At 39.0% G+C, this 27,294-nt stretch overlaps 1 protein-coding gene across 8 annotated transcripts in view; it reads right to left on the bottom strand.

Moving 5' to 3' along the window:
• Positions 1-27,294, bottom strand: part of LOC102913133 (cation channel sperm-associated auxiliary subunit beta-like) — a 185,650-nt gene that overhangs the window by 116,264 nt on the left and 42,092 nt on the right. For all 8 annotated transcript variants that reach the window (XM_076551269.1, XM_076551272.1, XM_076551273.1 and 5 more), the window contains 3 exons: positions 13,725-13,874; positions 691-786; positions 445-563 (listed from right to left, as the gene is read on the bottom strand). In XM_076551269.1, coding sequence (XP_076407384.1) covers positions 445-563; positions 691-786; positions 13,725-13,874 — 365 coding nt within the window. The remainder of the gene's footprint in view (positions 1-444; positions 564-690; positions 787-13,724; positions 13,875-27,294) is intronic.

Below are 27,294 nucleotides of genomic sequence, written 5' to 3' on the forward strand. Positions count from 1 at the left end.
CATGCATGGGGACAGCATGACATTTCAATATATTTGTACAGTATGTAATTATCTTATCAGGGTAGTTGGCATCTCCATCATCTTAGGCATGCATCATTTCTTTGACATTTAATTTCTGTTAATTTTAATATAACATTTAGCTTTATAAATTACTCTATAGCGTTTTGGAAACATATTATCCAATAAATAAATACACAGATAGATGATGTCTTTCCCATTGTATATGTTTGAAATTTACCATAAATGGTACAGCAATAAAACTAATGCTAATTTCAACATATACTTCAAATAATATGAAGCAAAGGAAAAGGTTGTGGTACCATGCTTTGCATCTTTTTAATTTTTGTTCTAAGATATACTATTCATAACTAAATTGAAAACTTTCTTTTTTATACCACCAAAGATATTAAGAGTTATCAATGGATTACAAAGAAATTTTCATACCTGTATTTGTGAAGAGACTGGATAACGAAGATCACTACTTACATAAACACCCAAAGAGGTGAGGATGACTAAAAAATGATTTGTTAAAACCATATCTATTATTGTAAGTCCTTGGCGTTCTGAAGAAAGAAATTGAATCACAACATAGGTTAGAAACAGAGAGATCTTTAGAGAGACATTTCAGAAATACTGAATGGGTTTCAAAATAAATAATATGATGAAGATAAAGACAGCCAGAAAAGTTACCATCGTTAAGTTGTGAATAGATGTTATCTGTCAGATTATACCATGTGGTTTCATTATATTTCCTAAATCCAGAAATGGTTTTTCCTATGTAAACACCTACCATGAAAGAAAAAGAAATTTTAGTCAGGCAATTTTGCAGACCTCAATTATGTGAACACAAACCTACTCACTCCATCTTCTAACCTAGGTTCCTCCATGCTGAATTAGTCAAGGTTCTCTAGAATTGATAGAATGAATCTATCTATCTATCTATCTATCTATCTATCTATCTATCTATCTATCTATGGATTATACATTTAGCCATCAAAAATCCAAATTTCCAAATAAAAACAAACATGTGTACAGTTATAAATACATACATATTATATGAGGGGTATTTATTAGAATGGCATACATGCTATAGTCCAGTTAGTCCAACAATGACTGTCTACCAATGAAAAGTCCATAAATGAAGTAGTTGTTTAGTCCACCAGGCTGGTTCAGTCCCAGCTGGTCTTGAGTATATGCCAGAATCCTGAAGAAGTAGGCTATAATGCCAGTGAAGGAATGCACTTGCTACAAGTGTGAGGGCAAGCAGGCAAGGAACAAAAGCTTCCTTCTTCCATGTCCTTTATATTGGATGCCACCAGAAGTTGTGGCTCTCATTAAAGGTGAGTCTACTATCTCAAATGATTCAATTAAGACTAATGCATCAGAGGTTTACCTGGCACTTTGGGTTTTAGTTGATCCTTGATGTAGTGAGGCTGACAACCAAGAATACCTATCATGAGTCCACCCCTTGTCAACTTCACAAACAATCATATCTCCTATGTCATGCTTAATTTCCAAATGAAACCAATAACCAGGTCCTAATTATGCCTCACATGATATAACTTTTCTACCCACAACCACAAACACATTGTATATTTAACCAGGTCATAATTAGTCTTAACATGCTGTAATAATGCCTCACACAACTGCAAACACATTCTAAATATTAGGACAGGTGGTAATGGCTCTTGAGGAACATTCTTTTAGTATCTCAAAACTTAAAAATATGATAACCATTAATATTTCTTAATTGGTGTTACATTGCATATAAAGTAATCAAGAAAGAAAACACAAATATCCGCCCAAATACATTCTTAACAAAATATCACAGAAACATCACTTATCATCCTTGTTTCTTCAACTGGTCATATGGCCATAGCTGGTATTTATAACTGTCTTCATCTACTACCCTTTCTGTATTTCCTCTAAACCTTGGCTCTTTTCCTGGAGGATTGACCCATACTCTCCTTCTTGAAGGTCCTGTGTCCTTTGTCATCAACCTGCCTGGATTAGGTTGTTGCAGTTTCCCCTTGACATTATTCAAAGGACATGTTAGTGCCAAGAGACACCCTAAAGGATCTTCTGCATTCCACACATAATTTTTCTTACCTCCATTATGGAGAAGCAATCCAATTCTCCCTTGGTGATCTGAATCAATCACCCTTTCTAACACTGTTATTCCATTCTTAGTCTGTAAGCTTAAGGGCATCAGAACCCAAAGTGGCCAGGGGATAGCCTGAGCTTCCAGCTCAATGGAATGCTTGTTGTGCATCCTGGCAGGAGCACTCCTCCCTCTAGAACCAAAGCTTCTAAGCTAGCAGAACTTAAAGTCATGGGAATAGGAAGCAAAATATTTCCTGTTGGAATACTAGGGATGATAGTGAATGGGACTCTTCCCTTTTCTACCCTCTGATCCCTGTATCCATGGATCCTGACTATGGGAGAGCCCATACCATATATTTAAAGCTGATTCAAAAGCATATACCAACTACTGGAGATTCTTGCCCCAGCCCTCCAGGCTACTACCTCCTAATCTGTGCTATAATTGTGTCTCCAAAAGGCCATCCCATCATTCTATTAGGCAAGATACTTCAGGATGCTGAGGAACATATTAAGACCAGTGGATTTCAGGATCATAGACACACTGTCACACTTCCCTGGCTGTGAAGTAAGTTCCTTGGTCAGAAGCAATACTGTGTGGAATATCATAATGGTGGATAAGGCATTCTGTAGGTTCACAGATGGTGGTTTTGGCAGAAGTATTGCATGCAGGAAAGGCAAATGCATAGCTAGAATAAGTATCTATGCCAGGAAGACAAAGCTCTGTCCTTTCTCTTGAGGAAATTGTGAACACAGTGCCCCACATATGGCAGCTTTCCCCAGGGGAAATGCTGGCCTTTATTGAAAGCAAATTGCTTCTGGTGGTTCTTATGGACAGGCACTATGAAAAGGACATTTGCTAGATACATAGATGCATACCATGTACCAGGAGATGTGTTAATCTGCTCAAGTAAGGATACAATATCTGGTACAGCGGTTGCAATCATAGTCATTATTGACAGCTTTTGATAGGTAACTGTCATTCTCCAAGATACATCTGTCTTCTGCATTGACCAGTTAGGAGAGTAAAAGGGAGATGAAGTGGGAACCACCACCCCTGCATCTTTCAAGTCTTTGATACCAGCACTAACTTCTGCAGTTTCTCCTGGGCTGTCATTATTGTCTTTGATTCACTATTTTCCCTGGCAGTGGCAACTCCAGTGGATTCCATTTAGCCTTTACAACAATAATAGCTATTATTCCACAAATAGGGAACCAGTGGGGATTCTGGCAACTTCTAAGTATCTATCCCAATTATACATTCTGAAGTGGAGAAAAACAACAGAATGATTTAGGAACCTACTGTATTCCTGTCTTCAGTCAAAACTCCATTTATCACCTGACATTCCTAAACCCCTTCTTTAACTGGAGTGACACAATGCCTCATGGGCTCACTGGGAATCAATGTCAATTCTGAACCAGTATACAATAGACCCTGAAAAGTCTGATATTTTCTCTTTTCCCTAGTGTACAGTTGTCCTTGAAAAAGGCCATATGTTGCTTTGGGAAAGACTGAAGAAAGGCTAATAGTAAAAACTCCTAGGTATTTTAGCAAAGTCCTTCCTAAGGAGGACTTGGCCTTCCCTTCATTCAAGGGCTTCTGGGTCTGTAAACTGGCTCAACTCTGGAACTTGGTTACCAGCTTGAGATTTCTTTTTGCCACAATCCAGAAAGAATGTAGCCTTTCTTTCATTTGAGAATGTTTCCACTTACATAGATGAAACAAAACTGCAGTAGGCATCTTATCTATTTCATACCTGGAAATATCACGATTGATTAACCAGTATTAAAGGTCCATACCAGTCATACCATCATAAAAATCATTCTGCCTGTACTGCCCATTATGGGTCAGGTTATTATGGATATTGCTTTGTCTATGCTGTTCATTATGATAACTACGATCACCTTGTCTTTGGCAATTCATTGCTACTACCAGTCCCCCTGGTACTCAAGTCCCAGCTAAACACACTGCATTTAATTCATCCAATTGAGTAGGCAATGTTTCTAACCCAAAGACCTGGCACAAGAAAAAGGGTGTCAACAAAGCTCTTCAAATGTGCTGGTGCCCCCTCCCCATTTTACATCTTAAAAGATCACTGGTGGGCATTCTGGGTTTTCCTTTTGAAGGATTAGGTTTTATACAGCATACCCACTCTAACATTGCAATTTCCCTGAGCCTTAAATCCCTTTATCAATTCTAAGCCAAGCAGTATCAGGCATCCCCAACCCCTTTCAGGTAGGCCATCCTTTGACAAATGCCTCAGCCTACCATTCAAACATACATTTGACCCCTTTTTTTGAACTGTGTGAGCTTCCATATTAAATCTAGAATCTCCACCCAATGGGCTCATATTGATAACCTCAACCTGATCTAGTTTTATGTTCCTTCCACCATTATTCTATACCCTTAAAATCTACTCCCACACATATTCCCTAGACTTCTGATTGAATGAATTAGCAAACTCATTAAGCTCTTTAGTGGTGTAGAACACACTCTCATGGACTACACTTTCTGCCTCCCCTCTAGAAGCCTGCTTGGCCTTAAATCTGGCTATAGGTCTAGAGGCGACTCTTGGACCCTGATGTTTTAGCTGGCATCTCCTTCAGGGAAAGTCACTGCTGATTTAGCAGACTATTAAGGAATAATGTCCTTACTCAAAGGAGGATAAGGCAATTTTTGAGGGGTTAGGGTGGGCATATATATTCTGCTGAGGATGGAGAGACTATTTCCTTGGGTAAGATAAAACCTTGAGAATCTGAGGCTTCAAAGTTTCCAGCCTCAGTAGGGTCCTCCCATGTTTCTCAATCCTAAGATACAGAATCCCATTCTTTACCAATTGATGCCCCCATTTTAATCACCAATCCCCCTCCCCCTGCAGCTCGACATGAATTTTTGTTGTAATCCTGTCAACCTTATGATGAGGCTTCATTTTGATTTTCTGTAACTTGAGCTCTGTGACTGCTGGAGAAAAGATTCTCTTCTAGGGCAAACTTAGAAATCTTTAAACTGTTTATGCACATCTGAAGTTAGTCAATTTTACATTTAGTTCATTGCTGTCTTTCAACACATTCCTAGATGCTCCAAGTTGGTTGATCTTATCATGGAGCTCATTCTTTTCCATTGTCAATTTATCCAGAGATCTTGAATCAACCAATCAGCATCCTTATTTTCTTTTTCTTTTTTCAAAAATTGTCAGAAGTTTTATATACAGTCACTAAATTCCTTGCTTCGTTAAATCAGCAAAGCAGTATAATCAAATGCATTAATCTCAATAAGTCTGTAAAATAATTCACACCAGGGCTTTCAGTATTCTCTGACCTTCTAGGGGAGCCTTCAGGAACTGTAGGTGTCAGTAAATTGGAAAGCCTGTTGCAGATATTTAAAGAATTCATCATTTCAGTTGCTCTAGAACTATTTCTGTTACAAAAATCTGTATTGGTCAGGGTTCTCTAGAGGAGCCAAACTTTTTATATAGATATTTTATATCTATCTATCTATCTATCTATCTATCTATCTATCTATCTATCTATTTACCTACCTATCTATCATCTATCTATCTATCTATCTATCTATCTATCTATCTATCTATCTAATCATGCAGGCTGTGGTGTAGTTAGTCTAACAATGGTGATCTAGCAACAGAAAGTCTAAGAATTCAGTAGTTGTTCACTCCATGAATCTGGATGTCTCAGCTGGTTTTCAGTGTATACCAGAATCCTAAAGAAGTGGGGTCTATTGTCAGTGAAGGAATGGACTTGACAGTGACAGCAAGGGCAAGCAGGGAAGAAGGAAAAATTCCTTCTTTTGTGTCCTTTACAAAGGCTGCCATCAGGAGGTATGGCCCAGATTAAAGGTGGATCTTCCCTCCTCACATAATCTGGATTACAGGTGGGTCTAGTTATTTCCAATTATTTATTTAAGAAAACTCTTTCACAGAAGTACCCATCTATTGGGTTTTAGTTAATTACATATGCATTTAAGTTGACAACCAAGAATAACCATCACAACAACTCATCTCTTGTCTTTAAATCTCACTTTCACTTCCCAAGGTATTGAGAGGATGAAGTAGTTGCAGGGTACACCATAGGATTTTATGAATCACCTCATTGATTCCTAGAATAGTTATCTCTGTGAGTACTACTTTCTTAGGATAAATCCTCTTAATGTATTGGTTTATTCTAAAAATATCATTTCAGCTATATTTTAGTAAGTATTTGTTTATGTTGGAGAAGACCACAATGTGCCACTATAGACTATGCTACTCTGGCTTAATGATTATTTTGAGGTAAAAGCAACAGAATCAAGAGATGAAGGCTCTGACCTCCTAAAAATATGGCATAAATTACCTCTTGTGGGAAATAAAGAGGACTTTCATTCCTGGACACAGAGGATAGGCAGTGGAGCACTTACTTTCCCTGTTGCTGTGATTAAGGGAGAAAGGGTTTATTTGGCCAGATTGGTTTATTTGATGGTAGAAAAGTAAACTTGAAGAGGCAGATGGTCATGAAGCAGAGCTATATAACGCCTGTGCTCAACTTACTTCCTTTTTTAAATTCCGTATAGGACCCCAACCTGTGGAATGGTACCACCCACAGCTCAGGTGGATCTTTCCACATCAGTTAACCTAATCTAAGTAATAATCCCTTAAAGGCATGCCCAGAGGTTCTTCCTTCCTGTGATTCCAAATCTTATCAAGATCATTGTCTGGTAAAACAACAACAACAACAACAACAAAAAAACAAACCACCAACAAAAACAAAAACAAAACAAAACAAAACAAAACAAAACAAAACAAAAAAACAAAAACAAAAACAAAAACCAAAAACCAAAAAACCAAAAAACAAAAACCCCCAAAACTGGGAACAAATGGCTAACTGTGGTGCCTATCAATATACCAAAGAGCATGCTGACTCCTCCAGCTCTCAACTCTTCTTTCCACACCCTCTACCCTACATTTCTCCAGCTCACAGGCTTCCCTTCTCCCAGCTTCTCTTTCCTCCATAAATCTGACATTTTGGCCATGTTTCCTCTTGGTCCTCTCTTACCCCCATCTCTTGGTATTCCTCTCTTGCTCTCTCCTAACCCCTCAAATGGCCTGCTCCATTCTTCTGACAATGTTCAATCTACTACTTTCTCTTCCTGCTCTTTATTCCTGCAGATGCTTCTGGCTATACTCTCCTTCATATCTACAATAAAAACCTTCTCTTCAACTATACTTTGGAGTAGTCATGTCTTCACTTTAAACAATCAATCAATTTCAACTATCACAGACACAAAGACAAGTTGGCATAAACAGATTTTACTAAAATAATCCTACTCACTCATCCATTCATTTATATTTTTCCTTCCTACATTCCTTCCTCTTGAAGAAAAATCAGTATCTTTTGGATGGTGTGCATCTCAATTACTGTTTCTTTTGCTGTGATAAACACTGGCCAGAAGCAAGTTTGAAAGCAAAGAGTTTATTTAGTCTTACATTTCCAGGTAACAGTCCATTACTGAGAGGTAATAAGGGTAGGAACTCAAGCAGGAACTTGAAAGCAGAAACTGAAGCAGAAGCCATGAAAAAGTGCTTCTTACCAGCTTGCTCCTCATGGCTTGTTCATCCTGTTTTTTTATATGACTCAAGGCCATCTTCCCAGGGTTTGCACTTCTCACAGTGGATTGAGTATTCAAACATCAACCATTTATTAAGAAAATGCCCAACAGAGTTACCTATAGGCCAGTCCTTTAAAAGCATTTTCTCAATTGAGAGTCCTTCTTCTCAAATGAACTTTGGTGTGTTATGTTAAAATGAAATCAGTCAGCATGGGAGGTAGGGGAAGGGTCTTATGTAGCTCCAGTTGACTTTAAACTTGATATGCAGAGATAACCTTGAACTCCTGATCTTACCATTATAACCTGTCAAGTGGTGTGGTTACATATGTCTGTATTTTCCACTAGTTTTCTCACATATGGACAAGTTACTTTTATTAACAAAATACTGTCCCTTCAAGAGAGATACATTTCCTTTGTTTAAGTGATGCATAAACTCAAATTTAATCACTTAATTTTTATTTTCTGTGAATTCTTCTTTATGTAAGTATCCATAAAAATTGTGCCCTTTGACCTGTTAGTCTATCTTGTTATAATAATATGCAGACCCCAGCTAGTGCACATATGGGTACAAAGACAATCCTTTCTCCCTGTAAACATAAAGATACTCCTAGTTTAAGAATTCAATTTAGTCAGCAGTTCAAGAATTCAAGGGAAAAAACTGAATAAGAGAAACAAAGAGGGATTTTAATATTTTTGATTAAAAACATTAAAAAGAGTTGTGGCGAGAGCTCAATCAGTAGGGTACTTTCCACGCATGGTTGATAATTTGAGTTCTATTCCTTGTGCCCACATAAAAAATAACCAGGTATAGTGGCATACCTATAATCTCAGACTAGGGAGGCACAGAGAGGATCATCAGTTCAGCCAAATTGGTCAGATCTAGGTTCAGTGAGAGACCATGTCGCAAAAAGAACCTGAAGAGCAACTGAGTAAGTGTACTTCTTATGGTCAATCTCTGGCCTCTCTATATATACCTGCACATAGTGGAATATGTACACACACACACACACACACACACACACACACACACACACTCCAAAAAGAAAGAAAGAAATTTGCTAAATCCTTTCCTCTTCACTCCTGTCTTCTCATACTATTTGTTCCTTTCTCTCTCTCTCTCTCTCTCTCTCTCTCTCTCTCTCTCTCTCTCTCTCTCTCTCTCTCATTCACTTGCTTGCTCTTCTCCTCTTACTGTTGAGGTATTGTGGCTCAGGATAGCCTAGAATTCACTAAGTCAGATAAGCTGACTGCAACAATACTCCTGCTGCAGGCTCTGAGTGATGGACACCATCCTCATGTAACAGAATTGTCTTAGTGAGGGTTTCTATTGCTGTGAAGAGAAACCATGGCCATGGCAACTCCTTTAAAGGAAAATATTTAATTGGGGTGGCTTTCTTACAGTTTAGAGGTTCAGTCCATTATCATCATGGTGCGACATGGCAGCATGCTGGAAGACATGGTGCTGGAGAAGTAGCTGAGAGTCCTACATCTTACAGGCAACCGGAAGTGGTGTGTCTCACTGGGTGGTATCTTGAGCATATATGAGACCTCAAAGCCTGCCCCCAAAGTGACATACTTCCTCTAACAAGGCCATACTTCCTAATAGTGCCATTCCCTATGAACTTAAAGGGGCCAATTATATTCAAATTACCACATTACACTCCCCACCCCCCATAAGCCTGTAACAATATCATAATGAAAAATGCATTTAGTCAAACTACAAAAGTCCCCATAGTCTATAACAGTCTCAATAATGTTTAAAAGTTCCAAGTTCAAAATCTCTTCTGAGATTCATGTAATCTCTTAACTGTAATTTACTATAAAATCAAAATAGAAAAAACAGATTACATATTTCCAACATATAATGGCACATGATATATATTACCATTTCAAAATGTAGGGAAGGGAGCACAGTGAGGATTTTGGACCAAAAGCAAGAACAGAAACCAGCTGCGCAAACTCCAAACTCTGCAACTCCATATCTGATGTCAAAGAGCTCTTCACATCTCTAACTCTTTTCAGCTTTTTAATGGAAACACAGTTCTTTCCCTTGGTCTCTAATGTCAGCACATGACACAGACCTCAGTATGGTCTCTAGGCAGTACAGACCTCTGACATTGCATGGGCCATGGACCCCATCATAGCCCTTAGCAGCAGCACAGACCATGGATATCTGCATAACCTTCAATGGTACCACACGCCATGGACATCAATACAGATGTTGGCTCCAGTAGGACCATAGACTCAGACATGGCCCTTGGCAGCAGCCCAGACCCAAACATCTCCATGGCCTTAGGTGGCAGTGCAGACCACCCACATCAATATGGCCCCCAGCGGTAACATCTCCAGTAGATGTCAACATCACTTCAAACTGCAGCACAGACCACAGACATGGCCTTTGGTGGCAACATGGTCACAGAAATCAACACAGACTCAGCCTGCGATAGGACCACAGTCCCAGACATGGCCCTCTGAGGCAGCTCAGACCTGAACATTACCATGATTTCAATAGGCAGCACAGACTACCCACATCAACATGGCCCCTGGTGGAAACACGGATCATGGGCTTCAGAATGGCCTTAGACAGCTTAGCAGACCAAGGACATCTTTCTGGTCTTGAGTGGTATCTCTGGCCAGGGATATCAACATGGCTCCCAGCCTCTGTAAGACCATGGGCACCCACATGGACCTCCAGCATCAGCAGGGCCTGCGGCAGTGGATCACAGGTACTAAAGTGGCCTCCAGGGCCATCATGGACCATAGAGGTCATTAGAGGAGGTTCAAAAATGGAAATGAACCATTCTTCATCTTGGAAATCCTGTCATTTCTCAGAACCAGGATGATCATGTGGCTGGGAAGCTCTTGAGGGGCTGAATGAGAATGTAAGCTCCAGACTGCTGTATACCATCCTGCTGGCCCTATTCAGATATGTTCCCCATCCTCTGCAGCCTCCTATCACAATTACCACCACTGTTGAGTCTCTAGTTCCACTTTTCTTCACCACTTAATCACCACTCCATTCCTCTATCTTCCCAACTCTCCTGAAAATACTCATTACTCATAGTGGCATTGGAAACTGTCGTGTATCACATTATATATGATAAGCCTGGCTCCATTCCCAGAATACAATTTCTAGTGAAAGAATTTGAATAACGAGTTAGGTAATGTGAATCAGATTAAAGAATGCCCCGTGTGCAATGGGATATAGCAAGTGATCTGAGAGGCTGAGATTTCTGGTGGTGACTGCTGGGGGACTCAAAGTGATATTTTAAGAGTGTTGTAGAGGGAATGCTGGTAAGAATTTACTATTTTCACCACTGACTCCAAGTGGTATAAAGGTCAGGAGGATTAACCAGGGCCTCATCAAGGAACTGTTGGGTAGGCTGTGGCAACTTGACTTGGCTTCAGAACAGTGGTGGGTATCTGGGCAGGGGCAGAAGATTTATCTAACAAATAGATTACAGAAGCTGATTATGTTCTTAAAAGGTGAGTTGGACTCAGGATGTCAAGACTAGTCCTTGCCTCCTCTCACTACCACATGGACAGTCTGATAGAACATGAGGAGATGAGCATGGCTGCTCTACTTTGGTACATGGACAGCTAGTATCTGTGGCTAGATAAAGAGAAAGAGGTATCCATGGAACAAAGGAGGAAGTGGGCTGAGTTTCCATCTGTGTTGACATAGTGTCTAATATAGGGACAGCAGAGGTAAGTAAGACAACATGATTTATGACTAAACTGATTCAGAAGCAGAAAACATTTAGACCTAGAGGTATGTAACAGACTCTAAGACATTAGGAAATCATACTAATTTGGAAGAAGACTCTTTTTCTATTACTATGCTAAATACATTGAATCTATTACTATATTGCAAGGTACACTAAGGAAAGTTTTTATGTTTTGTTCTCAATTTTTTTCAAGGTTTGATCATTTATTTGTTACTGTTAAAGATGCTTAATTTTGACTGCATTCAGATTTAGAAGGAGAAACTATTCCTTAGATTGGTGGAATGTGTCTTTAATCCTATGACTTGAGTGCAGAGGCAGGTGGATCTCTGAGTTTAAAGCCAGCCTGGACTGCAGAGTGAGCTCCAGGCCGGGCAAGGCTGTCTACTAAGATCCTGTCTCAAAACAACAACAAATGAAGCAAAAGCTTTCATTGAGGACTATCTATGTTTCCGGAAAATCTGTTGTAGTTTTCTTTGACTTTCTTCATTCTTTTATACCAACGCTTTATTTGTTCTACAGCCTCTGCCTCACTTTTCTTGGTGTGTTGGTTCTTTATAGCAATTTCATAGAGTTTTTGTTGCAGGGCACATGAGTAAAAGAAATGAATGTTGAGAGTTTTCAATCTAGGCTTCTTACCTTCTTTATTTAAAGGCTGTTTGACACAACACTGAGGAAAACTTTCTTCTTTAGAGAGATTGAAAAGTGTACATATTCTGCTACCTCTTTATGGCCTCAACTGGATAAGTAGAATTGTGTCTATCAGACCAACTCTCTCTCTGTCTCTCTTTCTCTGTCTTCTCTCTCTCTCTTCAAATTGATAAGACTCAGATGGGCATCCATAATGCATCCCTGAACAGATTTTTGCACATTCTCTCCTCCATTCTTGGCCTATAACATGAATGCCCATTACTCAACAGCAGGCACACTCTGCAATGGCTCCAGACACCTTGCAAAGTTTTATTGTGAAAACTTTGTCATTCTGATAATATAATCCTTTCATTCGTCACTCAGAGCACCAGCAGCTACTTATATGATTATGTACTTCTCATAAGAAGTATGAAGTTTGCATTCACTGTCTACTTTGATGAGTTTCTAAAAACTGATAACTAGAAAGGATATATTCATCTTCATTTTGACACAACCAAGAATAAGCCATACCTTGAGTTGAAACTTGTGGCTTCACACTTATTCTGACTGAGGAAGGGCAGAGAGTTAGAGTTGAGTCAATGACTGACCATTCCTATGAAGTGAAGCCTTCATGAAATTCTGTAAATTACAGGTTGGAGCTTCTAAGTTGACATACATATCCATGTCCTGAAAGATGGTGTAATGCAATGCCATGGAAGTGAACGCCTGTGATTGGAACCTGTCTAGTTTTACTCTTGGTACCACTTTGCTTGGCTCTTCACCTGCATTCTTTGTAACATCCTTGACAATACCCTGGTAAATGTGCATGAGAGTTACCCTAGGTTTTTTGAACAGTCTAACAAAATCTTGAATTTAAGAAGGGACTTATGGGATTCTTCAATTTATAACAGCCAGGTTAGAAGCACAGGTTACAACCTGGCACTTGTGACTAGAATCTGAAATAGGAGGTAGAGTCTTTGTAACTTGTGAGAGTTGATGCTGACTCAACCTATTGCCAGAGTTGAAGTGAATCACAGGATACCCACTTGGTATCTTCAGTAAACAGAAAAATTGCTCAGTGTGAGAAATCCATATATTTGATGCCACAAGTGTGATAAACAAGCATCTAGAGAAAAATAGCTATTTTTCCTTCATATGCCATTAGATATTTAACAATAATTGAAAAATACATGTGTATAAATACAATAAGATAGTATATATATTGATTTATGCATAGAAGAAATAAGGAGACAGACTAGAAGCAATAAAGAAGCTCTGGGAAGATGCAACAAACTTACAAAGAACAGAGGACAGGTGAATCAAGGTAGCTACTGACTGGTTGATTGATTTGGTTAATTGGTTTTGAAACAAGCTCTAATAAGTGGCTCAGTTTAACCTTAAACTCAACTCAACTGCTCTGCCTTAAATTGCCAAATATCTGGGATTATAGGCATACACCATCATGCCCAATTTGAAGTCACCATTCAAATCACAAAAGGCCACAACAAAGGAGTGTCTCTCCTAGCATATCACACTGGCAAGTGGAAGAGGTGGAGTGACAAAAAAATTTTACTTTCTGTATGCATTTAGTGTGTATTTCCACTTAAAACCAACTTAACAAATATAAAACAACTGGTTATTTCTAACGTCCAATCTGACTGTAAACTTACCATTATATGTCGAGTTCAAAATAAAGCCAAATAATGCCACATCATTGGCACAGGGGCACTTTGCCACTTTGATGTCTATCACATGTGGATACAATTTTTTGACCTGTGAGTTACTTATTTCAGATCCAAGAGTCCACTGCAGAATAGGCTCTGTGGAAGACAAATTTAGGCATTTAAACATGGCAGTACTCTTGAAACTGGAACTTCAGTATTTTTCTTTAAAGGTTTTGGAATAACTAGTTAAAGGAAATATGGTGATATTTTATTTGTTCTAAAATGTGATTTTAATGTATGTTAATAAAGTTGCCTGGGGATCAGAGCTAAGAGTAAGCCATTAAGCAGGAATCTGGTAGTGGTAGCACATGCCCTTAATCTGATTATGTGGCAGGCAGAATCTCTGTGTGTTCAAGGACATAGCCATCATGGTGACACACGCCTTTATTCTCAGTACCAACCATAGAGACCTGAAGTTCTGTCTAACAGGCAGTGATGAGGAAGTCATGTGGTTGGGTTTACAGCCAATGAGAAGGGAGAACAGAAAGGAATAAAAAGACAGGACACAGGAAGAAGGTCTCTCTCTCAGGGCAAGGACAGCAGCAAATGGTAAGATAAGGTGGTCTTAGCTCTTAACTACTGCTCAATCTCTGGGCTTTTAACTCTTATTTGGCTTGGTGTTTCTTATTTAATGAGACCGTTTAGAATTACATCTACATTTGGTGCCCAATGTGGCAAGAATTAATTAAAAACCATTGGTGGTTACGGGCCCGGCTTGGTCCGGTTCGGCCCTGCTCGGCCCCAACTTGGTCAGAGTTTACAGGCCCTAGGCCTTGTCAGAGCTACTGGTCTGGCTGTTCATGGTCGGAGCTGCACTCGAATGTAGCTGCAGCTGAATCACCAACTCATATGGTTGGAGCTTAAGGAAGCCAGCTCAGGCCCAAATTGGCTCAAGCCAGAACGCGTGGCTATGTTCCTTCCTTCCTTCCTTCCTTCCTTCCTTCCTTCCTTCCTTCCTTCCTTCTTTCCTAGGTAGCTGTTTTGCATCAGTCAGGAAACTTGCAGAGGGGCCTCAGGCAGGCCTCAGCCCCCCACAATAAATCCAGTTCAGACCTTTCCTGCAGTCGTAGAAGAAACCCCTACTCAGAGCAATTAAATAACTAAATGCCTATTGGAATAAACTAGGCTGCTGGGGGTGATGGAACAGCTGAGACAGGGAGAACAGAAAATTTAGGAGAAACAATAAACACAATTTTTCCCCAAACTTCTATAAATAAACAAATACCAAAATTAACAATAGGAATAAATGATGTTTTGTTGTCTGGTCTGGTAGACACAGGTGCTGATGTGACCATAATTGCACCAGAATTGTGTCATCCAACTTGGCCTCTTCAAGAGGTAAACGTTCAGCTGTTAGGAATTGGAACATTATCTCAAGTGAAACAGAGTGCAAGATAGCTCGAATGTATAGGTTCAGAAGGATAGAGAGGAAAATTAAAACCATATGTTGCCAACATAGCTATGAACTTGTGGGGTTGAGACCTGTTACAACAATGGAATACTCAGATTAACATGCCTCCAACCTCAGAAACAAACCATAAATTAACACATATTTCTGAGAGAAATATTAGAAGGTATTATTCTAATGAGTGGTCACCAGCCATTCAGATTGTACAAGAACAGAGCACAACAACTGATGGTCTTCCAAAGACACCAATAGCTCTACCTTTAAAATGGTTAACAGACAAGCCTGTATGGGTTTAGCAATGGCCTTTAACAACAGAGAAACTCTAGGCTTTAGAAGAGCTGGTAGAAGAGCAGTTAAATGCTCAGCATATTGAAGAATCAACCAGCCCTTGGTGCTGTGGATATCGCTCTACATAAATAAACACTGATTGGCCAGTAGCCAGACAGGAAGTATAGGCGGGACTAACAGAAAGGAGAATTGAGGGAACAGGAAGGCAGAGGGGGAGACTGCTGGAGTCGTCTCCAGGACAAGGAAGATGTAAGGTACCAATAAGCCACGAGCCACGTGGCAAAGTATAGATGAATAGAAATGGGCTAAATATAAGAGTAAGAGCTAGACAATGATAGACCTGAGCTAATGGCCAAGCAGTTTAAATAATATAAGCATCTGTATGTTTATTTTATAAGTGGGCTAAGGGACTGCCAGGGCTTGGCGGGACCCGGAGAGAAAACTCCAGCTACAGATGGTGCCCAACGTGTTGGCAAGAGTTTCCTCCTAAAACCTGAGTAAAAAGATTGTAAAACAGAGCTAAAAAACAGTTTCTAGTTGTCTCTTTCAAGTTAGTGGCAGCTTGTGTGTTTGAGCTACTATCTACTATGGTGGGTTCCTGGCTGCAGTATGTGGGAATGAGGCCTCTGCAAGTGGCACATTAAGCTGCGTGGTGAATTTAGCTTTTGCTAGTACAAAAGAAAAAGAGGTTTCTGGGCTACACACTGCTTCGATAGAAGCATATTCCCACTATTTCTGAGAGTTGATGACTCCCAGAGCTGGCGGAAAACATACCACAGCCATGTTGGGAAGCTGAAGTGGGTGGAGCCAGCAGTATAAAGCAATAGGTTCACAGTAAGACTGATTCAGATGGAATAGTTTACAATGTATGTAAAAATGTATGTAGGCTTGAAAGAGAGAGAAAAAGGAATATATACAGTTATATAAAAATATAGTTTTTAAAAATAAAGTCTTTAAAGAAACAGTAAAGGTAATAAGCCACATAAAGATGGCTATCACACAGAGAATCTGTATTATGTTGTCTTTGGTATTTGTAACTGAAGAAAAACATTTGATTGTAAAAGCTGTTGAGTTATGCCAAAATGTATACTTTAAAGGTACTTTGACTTCAAAATTTGGATATAAGGATATGTTGCTTTGGAAAGGAGGCTTTGCTTTTGTATCCACAGAAAGACAGAGGTTATGAATTTGTTCCAGATTAAGATACATCAGGTTTGACCAGCCAAGACCGCATGAAAGGTCTTTGATGACACCATGGCCCAGATGATCCAACATCCAGAACAATTTCAAGGCAACTGGCTCAGAGGATCACAGACTACTCCATAATCCTAAAATTTTCTTTGTGTCCCCTAAGATACAGCGCCCCCCTCCAGCAGGAAGTAGTAAGAGAAGCTATCCCCAAATTCCCAAATATACCATGCTGGCTTTGGAGATGGAATTGGCTCATTCCTTCTCTAAACCCAAATATATTCCTAAAATAAAAGGTTAAAAGATTCTTTTGTCCCATATCAGAAGAGCCCTCTGGTGTGAGACAGAGGAAAACCAATATTTTTATTTAAAACAGGTTGATTATAAATGCAATCTCTTTCTAAAGAAGAAAAGGGGATATGATATAGATATATAGGATATAGATATGATAGGATAATAAGGTAGATTAATGAACCTACTATTAAAGAACAACTTGTTTAAAATGTTTTACATTTGATATAGATTTTAGTTTATGTTTAAAATATATATATTTTTTATTTTACAACACCATTCAGTTCAACCTAATAGCCACAGATTCCCCTGTTCTCCCCTTCTCGCCCTCCTCCCCCTCCCCCCAGCTCACCCCCACTCCCACCTCCTCCAGATCAAGGTCTCCCCCGAGGACTGGGATCGACCTGGTAGACTCAGTCCAGGCAGGTCCATTCCTCCCTCCCAGACCGAGCCAAGTGTCCCTGCATAAGTCCCAGGATTCAAACAGCCAACTCATGCAACGAGCCCAGGACCCGGCACCAACGCACAGCTGCCTCCCAAACAGATTAAGCCAAATGACTGTCTCACCCATTCAGGGGGCCTGATCCAGTTGGGGGCCCCTCAGCCTTTGGTTCATAGATCCTGTGCTTCCATTCATTTGGTTATTTGTCCCTGTGCTTTATTCAACCTTGGCTTCAACAATTCTCGCTCATATAAACCCTCTTCTTTCTCACTAATTAGACTCCCAGTGCTCCACCAGGGGCCCGTGGATGTCTGCATCCAGATTCCTCAGTCCTTGGATGGGGTTTATGGCACAACTATCAGGGTGTCTGGCCATCCCATCACCAGAGTAGGTCAGTTCCTGCTGTCTCTCGACCATTGCCAGCAGTCTTTTGCGGGGTATAGATTTTAGTTTATTGATACAAGTTTAAACTTAATTTTGTTATACTGTATATATATTTCTATTTTCATTTGAAGTATTATGTTTATGTAACTCATTTAGATTAGAATGGATAATTAAATAGATTAATAATTAGTCATTTATGATAATCATACTTATAGCCAGGTTAGTTAAGACTTCTAGGTATACATAGATATATTTCAGATAGATAAGTAATCTTCAAATATTTCAAAGACCTACAGAATATGGCATTTAAAATATTTTAAAAAATGTAGACTTTCTGGACAGTGAGACATGTCTGCTCCTGGCAGCACCAATTTACTTTAGAGAGGAGGATGGGCATTGAAGACACTCCATATGGAGTTTATCTTCACCTTGGCAAAAATAGCAATTTGGGCAAGAAACTGTTCTTGCCTGGACTGCTTGATCAACTGGACATACAGGACCCATAGAAAGATGACCACTGAACTTTGCTTGACAAAATGGTCCTTCAGGTTCCTGCTTTGCAGAGAAAACTGCCAGACCCTCTATAGGACACTGATAAAAATGACTGAGAGACTCTAGCCCTGTGGGCTGAAGACAAATGCCCCAACTTTACAAAGGAACATTAGGTGACTGTCCAGGCTGTCAGCTGTCTCTGTCTACCCTGCAAGACTCCTGAAAGTTGCTTGTATCCTTTTCCCGTTTCTCAGGTAAATATTATATCCTTCTGAGGTCTTTGATGTAGTTGAAGCTAGATAGTTATAATTTTCCTTAGTTATGATAAAAGATAAGTTAGATATAAAACCTTAAATTCACAAATATAAGATAGATAGGGTATCTTCTTTAATATCGTAACTGTAATTCTTGCTTGATAATTGTTTTGTTATATGTAATTTTACTATGTTAAAGTTAAAACCTTCCTTTTTGAAAAAGAAGAAAAGGGGAAGTGCTGTGGATATCGCTCTGTATAAATAAACACTGATTGGCCAGTAGCCAGACAGGAAGTATAGGTGGGACTAACAGAGAGGAGACTTGAGAGAACAGGAAGGCAGAGGGGGAGACTGCTGGAGTCGTCTCCAGGACAAGGAAGATGTAAGGTACCAATAAGCCACGAGCCACGTGGCAAAGTATAGATGAATAGAAATGGGCTAAATATAAGAGTAAGAGCTAGACAATGATAGGCCTGAGCTAATGGCCAAGCAGTTTAAATAATATAAGCATCTGTATGTTTATTTTATAAGTGGGCTAAGGGACTGCCAGGGCTTGGCGGTACCCAGAGAGAAAACTCCAGCTACACCTTGGAATTCTCCTGTATTTGTTATTAAAAAGAAATCTGGTAAATGGAGAATGGTAACAGACCTTAGAGCAATTAACAAAGTAATTCAGCTAATGGGCTCTCTACAATCTAGAATTCCTTTGCCTACTCTGTTACCTATAGGATGACCTCTTATAGTTATTGATTTAAAAGACTGTTTCTTTTCAATACCCTTACAAGAAAAAGACAGAGAAAGATTTGCCTTCACAGTGCTTACTTATAATAATTCTCAGCTGATTAAGAGATATCAATGGAGGGTCCTACCACAGGGAATGTTGAATAGCCCAACCCTGTGCCAATATTTTGTACAACAGCCATTGGAAGTGATATGTAAAAACTTTCCTAAATTCAAAATTTATCATTATATGGATTATATTTTACTAGCTGACTCGAATGCAGATACTTTAGAATGTTTGAAGAACTAAAGAAAATTTTGCTCCTGAAAAGATACAAAGAGGGGATTCTAATAATTATTTAGAATATAAAATAGGTCTACAAAAAATTAAATCCCAAAAGTTGCAAATTAGGAGAGATCAATTATGGACTCCTTTTTTCCCATTTTTCTTTATTAAGAAATTTTCTACACATTCCACATACTATCCACAGATCCCCATCTTCCCTCCTCCCACCCCAAACTCTCTTTCCCAAGCCACCATACATTCCCACATCCCCCAAATCGAGGTCCCCCATAGGGAGTCAGCAGAGTCCAGCACACTGAGCCTAGGTAGGTCCAAGCCCCTTCCAACTTTACCAAGGCTGTGCAAGGTGTCACACCACAGGCACCAGATTCCAGAAGCCTGCCCATAGACCAGAGACAGATCCCAATCCCCCTGCCTGGGTGACCCCTTAAACAGTTTGAGCCAAACAACCATATTCTATATCCAGAGGGCCTAGTCCAGTCCCATGGGTGCTCCACAGCCACCAGTCCACAGTTCATGGGCTTCCACTATTGTGGCCAGTCATCTCTGCATGTCCTCCCATCATGATCACAACGTCCCTTGCCTGCAGTATCTCTCCTCTCTCTCATCAATTGGATTCCTGGAGCTCAGCCTGGTGCCTGGCCATGGATCTCTGTATCTGCCTCCATCAGTCACTGGACAAAGGTGTCTATGATGATAGCTAGGTTATTTGCTAGGCTGGTCACCAGAGTAGATGGGTCCAGGCACCCTCTGGACCACTGCTAGCAGACCAAGGTGGGGTCAACCTTGTGGATTCCTGAGAACCTCCCCAGCACCCTGCCTCTTCCTATTCCCATGATGTCCTCATCTATCATGGTATCTTCCTCTCTGCCCTCCCACTCTGTCCCTGTTCCAGCTTGACCCTCCCATTTCCCTATGTTCTCATCCCCTACTCCTCACCCTTTGCCACCCCCTCACACCCAGTCCACTCATGTAGATCTCATCCACTTCTCCTTCACAGGGTCATCCATGTGTCCCTCCTAGGGTCTTTCCCTTTTAGCTAGCCTCTCTGGAGTTGTGGGTTGCAGTCTGGCCATCAAATTTACTATCCACTTATGAGTGAGTACATACTATGTTTGTCCTTCTGAATCTGGGTTACCTCACTCAAGATGATATTTTCTAGTTCCATCCATTTGCCTTCAAATTTCATGAGATTGTTTTTTTTTTTACTGCTGAATAGTGCTCCATTGTGTATATGTGCCATATTTTCTTTATTCATTCTTCAGTTGAGGGGCATCTAGCTTATTTCCAGGTTCTTGCTATTATGAATAATGCTGATATGAACATAGTTGAGCATGTGTTCTTGTGGTAAGATAGAGCATTCCTTGGGTATATGCCCAAGAGTGGTACAACTGACCCTTACATTAATCCACACCTATGAACATATGATCTTCGACAAAGAAGCCAAAACTGTACCATGGGAAAAAAGAAAGCATCTTCAACAAATGGTGCTGGCATAACTGGATGTCAACATGCAGAAGATTACAAATAGATCCATATCTGTTACCATGCACAAAACTCAAGTCCAAGTGGATCAAAGACCTCAACATAAATCCAGTTACACTGAACTTGATAGAAGAGAAAGTAGGAAGTAGTCTGGAATGAATTGGTACAGGAGACCACTTCCTAAATATAACACCAGTAGCACAGACACTGAGAGTGACAATTAATAAATGGGACCTCCTGAAACTGAGAAGGTTTTGTAGAACAAAGGACATGGTCAATAAGACCAAATGACAGCCTACAGAATGGGAAAAGATCTTCACCAACGCCACATCTGACAGAGGGCTGATCTCCAAAATATATAAAGAACTTAAAAAGCTAGACATCAAAATACTGAACAATCCAATTAAAAAATGGGCTAGAGAGCTTAACAGAGAATTCTCAACAGAAGAATCTCAAACAGCTGAAAGGCATTTAAGGAATTGCTCAAAATCCTTAGTCACCAGGGAAATGTAAATCAAAACAACTTTGAGATACCATCTTATACCTGTCAGAATGGCTAAGAAAAAAAACTGAAAACAGCTTTTGTTGGAGAGGATGTAGAGCAAGGGGAACACTCCTCCACTGTTGGTGGGAATGCAAACTTGTACAGCCACTCTGGAAATCATTATGGTGGTTTCTCAGAAAATTGGGACTTAGTCTTCCTTAAGACCTGATTACGGACCCTTAATGACTTTCAAAGATAATTTGGAGACATTTATCATCTATGAACTATTGTTGGGGTAAAAAAGGATGAGCTGAATAATTTGTTCAAAACCTTATAAGGTGACAAGGACTTAAATAGTCCAAGGGAATTATCACCTGAAACTGAGAAAGAATTGGCCTTGGTAGAAAAGAAAGTACATGAAGGGCACGTGGACTATATTGATCCACAGCTGGATTACACTTTGGTTATTTTATGCTCTAGGCAGTCTCCTACAGGAATTTTAATGCAGAACATATTATATTTGAATGGATATTTTTTTCCAAATAAACCAAATAAAAAATTAAAAACTCATGTGAAAAAAAACTCTGACTTGATTTGGAAAGGAAAATTGAGACTTCATCAATTAGCAGGAATAGACCCAGCAGAAATTGTCATACCTTTAACTAAGGAGGACATTGAAAAATTATGGGCAGTAAGTGATCCTTGGCAAAGACCTTGCAGTAATTTTTTGGGAGAGATTAACAGCAAATACCAAAAAGTGATAGAATTGATCTTATAAAGAGAGCTGATTGGATTTTGCCATGAATTGTAGGGGAAACACCCATATCTGGAGTCCATACATTTTATGCAGATGCAAACAAAAAAGGAAAGGCAGGTTACAAATCAGAAAATTTAAGTAAAGTGGTTCAAAGTCCTTATAATTCAGTTCAAAAATTGGAATTGTATGCTATTCTGTTGGTATTAATGGATTTTTCAGAACCTCTCAACATAGTTACTGACTCTCAGTATGATGAAAGAGTGGTATTATGAATAGAGGCTGCAGAATTTATCCCTGATGAGTCAGAATTAACTTCACTATTTATTCAGTTACAAGATATAATCAGGACTAGGAGTTATCCTTTATATATAACTCACATCTGATCCCATACAGTCTGCCAGGCCCTCTAGCAAGGTAATGATGAGATTGATAAATTATTGATAGGAAATGTTCTGGAGGCCTCAGAATTCCATAAGAAACTTTATGTCAATGGTAAAGGCTTAAAAAAGGAATTTTCCATAACCTGGCAACAAGCCAAGGAAATTGTAAGGAAATGCCCTACTTGTACTTTTTATAATCAGACTCCATTACCAGCAGGATGTAACCCAAAGGGTACTCAGAGGAATGAAATCTGGCAGATGGGTGTGTTTTACTTTGCAGAATTTGGAAAATTGAAATATTTACACTATACCATTGATACTTATTCAGGATTTCAATGGGCTACTGCTTTGAGTTCTGAAAAAGCTGATTCTATAATCACTCATTTCCTAGAAGTTATGGCCATCATGGGTATACCTGCACAAATTAAAACTGACAATGCTCCAGCATATGTCTCTGTTAAAATGAAACAGGTTTTTGCTTATTAAAATATAAAGCATATTACAGGTATACCACATAATCCTACAGGCCAAGCAGTTATAGATAGATCAAACAGAACTCTAAAGGATATGCTAAATAAACAGAAAGGGGTTCCAAACCCCCCAGAAATAGACTACATAATACTCTATTAACTTTGAATTTTCTCGATGCTAATGAGAAAGGAACAACAGCTGCAGAGAGACATTGGATAGTAGGAAAAAACTACAGAATTTAATCAGCCTATATACTTTAAGGATGTGCTGACCTCAGAATGGAAACCAGGATATGTGTTAAGTTGGGGATGAGGTTTTGCTTTTGTTTCTACAGGAGAAGATAAGCTGTGGATACCATCAAAATTGATAAAGGTTTGATTTGAACAAGAGAGCCCTCTTAATTAGAAGAGGTGATAGTTCATGAACCAGCATGACCATCCAATTGAAACTAACTTATACCATACCATAACACATACCTTTTCATTTAATCAGATATAACTTGCCAAAAGGGAACCTCCACGAAGCTAGTCTTGGGGAAAGGCTTTTGTTTTTGTCTTTTAGGAAAATGAAGGCTAAGGAATCTGAAGAACACTGGACAAATGAGACAACAGAAGAAAAAGGACAAATAATCTAAAAAAAGTCTCAAGAAAAAGAGTAAAAGGCCTATTGATATATCATCTATAAAATTTCATAACTCTTCCTAAATGTTTGTTTCCACACTTCTCTAAAGACATTGAACACTATTTGTCTTCCTGTAGTCCCAGTTCAATTAAAAATTAAAGCTGGCTTTGGAGTTGGAGAATGGCTCTCTCCTTCTTTAAACCCAAGCATGTTGTTAACAGGAAAATGCAAACTCCCTGTATCATGCCAGAAGAAAGAGCCATCTTCTGATATGGGACAGGCAAAAACAAACAAATAAACAAATATAAATTTAAGGGAGTATTCTATTACTACTAATCTCAATTCTTTGATTCTATTCTGATTCTTTAAACTTTTCTTAAAATATGAATTTTATATCAAAATTTACAAGATTAATATATATATATATTAAACTTTGTTAAGATATTAATGGTCATACCGAGTACTATCTAATTCTAGAAAAAAGTCTGCAATTAGCTGCCTATATATGTCTTTGTTTTCAAGTCTTTATCACTTTTCTGCAGGAAACCATGGCCAGGCCTAACATCAGATTTGAAGTCTCCAGGAAGAAGATGGGGCCCCACAACAACAATTCCACGTGGATCATAATAATACCACTAAGCTGACAAACATTATCTACAGATCAGCTTTGGACTACAAACTGCTCAGAGCAATTTTGAGAGGGCTAGCTGAGATGATCCAGTTTCACAGACTACTTGAATAAGGACTTGAGATAAGCCCTGAAATTTGGCATTATGCACAGACTGGACAACAAAAGATATAGCTACCTTTCCTAGAATTTGAAATTAACCCAAAATTTTTCTTTTCAGAATAAAGATACTTTCACCCATATCCAGCAGGAAGCAATTTTAAGAATATGATGCCCACATTTCCAAAGAGGTGGTGTGCAGCTGGTGGTTTTTGGTCTTTTAATGGGTTTGGGGTCTGGGATAATTTTCATTGTTTAGGAGGGTTGTCTACAAGTTGTTGTTAAGGGTTAGGAAAAGGGCTAAGCAAAGGAGATTAGATTTAAGGTTCTTGTTTTTTAAAAAAAGATATATAGAAATGATAGAATAGAGGGTAGATTATTGAATCTACTCAGAAAAATAAAGAGAAGATATAGATACAATATAGATTAAAAGGTAGATTATTGAATCTACTTTTAAAAGATAATTACCAGTTTTAAATACTTTACCTTGGATTGGACTTTTGTATACTGTATATAAATTATATATATTGAGATTGATATTGTTTGAAAAATGCTATATGTATATTTCTAATCTAATCTAACAATGTAATGCAATTGGCTGATCCTTGAATGTTATTATTACCAACTATGAGGATATAATGCAATAAAATTTAGCAGTAAGACGTTACAGTCAAACTTGTAGTCATAGTAGGTATGTTTTCAAGATTGAGCAGATATATTTAAATAGACAGGTCATCTTCAAACCCTTCAGAGATCTATAGAATATGGCATTTAAAATGTTTTAATAACTTAGAAATTTTTTTGACTATGAGACATGTCAGCTCCTGGCAGTACCAATCTACTTCAGAGGAAATATGGGCATTGAAGAAATTGCATATGGAGTTAACTTTCATTGTGGCAAAAGTTAGTCACTGGACAACAAAGTATCCTTGAATTGACTGCTGACAAACAGGGCAAAATGGACAGACAGGAAATGAATCAAAGGACTACCTATTCTTGCCAAGACAAATGTGGTTGTGGCTTTAACAAAAGCCATCTTCGGAGGCCAGGACAATATGGCACCATCCCTCAAGTAGCCTTTACAATCCGGAAAAGGTACAGTGTCCCTTTCATTGAAGGCAGCTGAACTGGCAGTGGACCAGTGGCTTCTGATGTGCAGTGCAACAGCAGCTGAAACAGTTATTCTTGAAAGAGTAACTAAGCTGACAGAGTCTAACCTCTCAATGGTAGACTGACATTTAATAGAGGGATGTGGAGAAGGATGGGATGCCGAGATGAAGCCACACACACATGCCAAGAACAATGGACAGCTGAATTAAAAAACATCAACAATTTCCAGAATTTAAAATCCTGAATCATGATAGGACACTAGTGGAATTCAGGTGTTTCTGGTATGTGGACTACTCTCACCAAATGTGAGGTCGAACTGTTGGACTTGGGTACATTCTACTTCACAAATGAGTCTGTCAGATATGCTAAGCCTATAGGCTAAAGATGATGCCCCAACGCTGCAGAGAAACCTCAGGTCACGACCAGGCAGCTGGCTGTTTCTCTCAACTCACAATGTTTTTGGAGGCCGCTTGCATGCCTGTTTTTAATTTTTTTAGGTAGTATTATTCCCTTCTTAGGTCTCCGAGGGAGTTGAAGATTAGATATTTATAGTTATAGTTGAAGATTAGTTATAGTTATAGTTAAAGATTAGATAGTTATAGTTTTCCTTGTTAAGAGTTTCAGAAAAGAAACTCTCTAAAGAGGTGTAAGTGTATAAATTTGAAAGACATTATAAGATAGTTCTGTTAGTAATATAAGTTAGGATAGAAAGTGAATCAGGTACATTTTGGACTTTCCAAAATAGGATAGATAATGGAATATTTTCTCTGAATTTGTCAAATGCAAATGGACTAGACATTGTTTAGGTATTTGTTGCTTGTATATATTGTATATAGTTATTGTACTTATTGTATATAGTTTTTCTTTTATTAGTTATAAATTTTTTCCCTTTTTTTCTTTTTATTAGAATAGAAGGGGAAATATGGTGATATTTTATTTGTGCTGAAATTGATTTTATTTGTATGTTAATAAAGTTGCCTGGGGATCAGAGCTAAGAGCAAGCCATTAAGCAGAAGTCTGGTAGTGGTAGCATACACCCTTACTCAGATCACATGGCAGGCAGAATCTCTGTGTGTTCAAGGACACAGCCAGCATGGTGACACATGCCTTTAATCTCAGTACCAACCATAGAGACCTGGAGTTCTGTATAACGTACAGTGAGGAGGAAGCCACGTGTTTCTGTTTACAGCCAAGAGAAGGCAGAACAGAAAGGCAATAAAAAGACAGGACACAGGAAGAAGGTCTCTCTCTTTCTCAGAGAAAGGACTGCAGCAAGTGGTAAGATAAAGGTGGTCTTAGCTCTTGGCTACTGCTCAATCTCTGGGCTTTTAACTCTTATTTGGCTCTGTGTTTAATAAGACCATTTAGAATTACATAGACAAGGAAATATTTGGTTGTCCAAAGCAGGTAGGGGATATAGTAGAGGCTGGAGAGATAGATCACTGGTTAAGAACACTGGCTGCTCTTTGAGGGGACCTAGGTTTGGTTCCCCACAGAGCAGCTCAATATTGTCTGAAGCTCCAGTTCCAGCAGATTCAGTACTCTCTTCTGGCATCCCAGGGCACCAAGCACACAGCTGATGCACAGACATATGTACTGGCAAAACACCTATAAGCATATAAACTTTATACATTGGTATAATATGATCTCAGACTTGATCAGTTAAAAATGGGTCAGTTTTTATTATGCAAAGGAGGAAGAATGAAATTT

Source organism: Peromyscus maniculatus, chromosome 14 (genome assembly GCF_049852395.1).
Source record: "Peromyscus maniculatus bairdii isolate BWxNUB_F1_BW_parent chromosome 14, HU_Pman_BW_mat_3.1, whole genome shotgun sequence".
In the NCBI taxonomy this organism is placed as follows: Eukaryota; Metazoa; Chordata; class Mammalia; order Rodentia; family Cricetidae; genus Peromyscus; species Peromyscus maniculatus.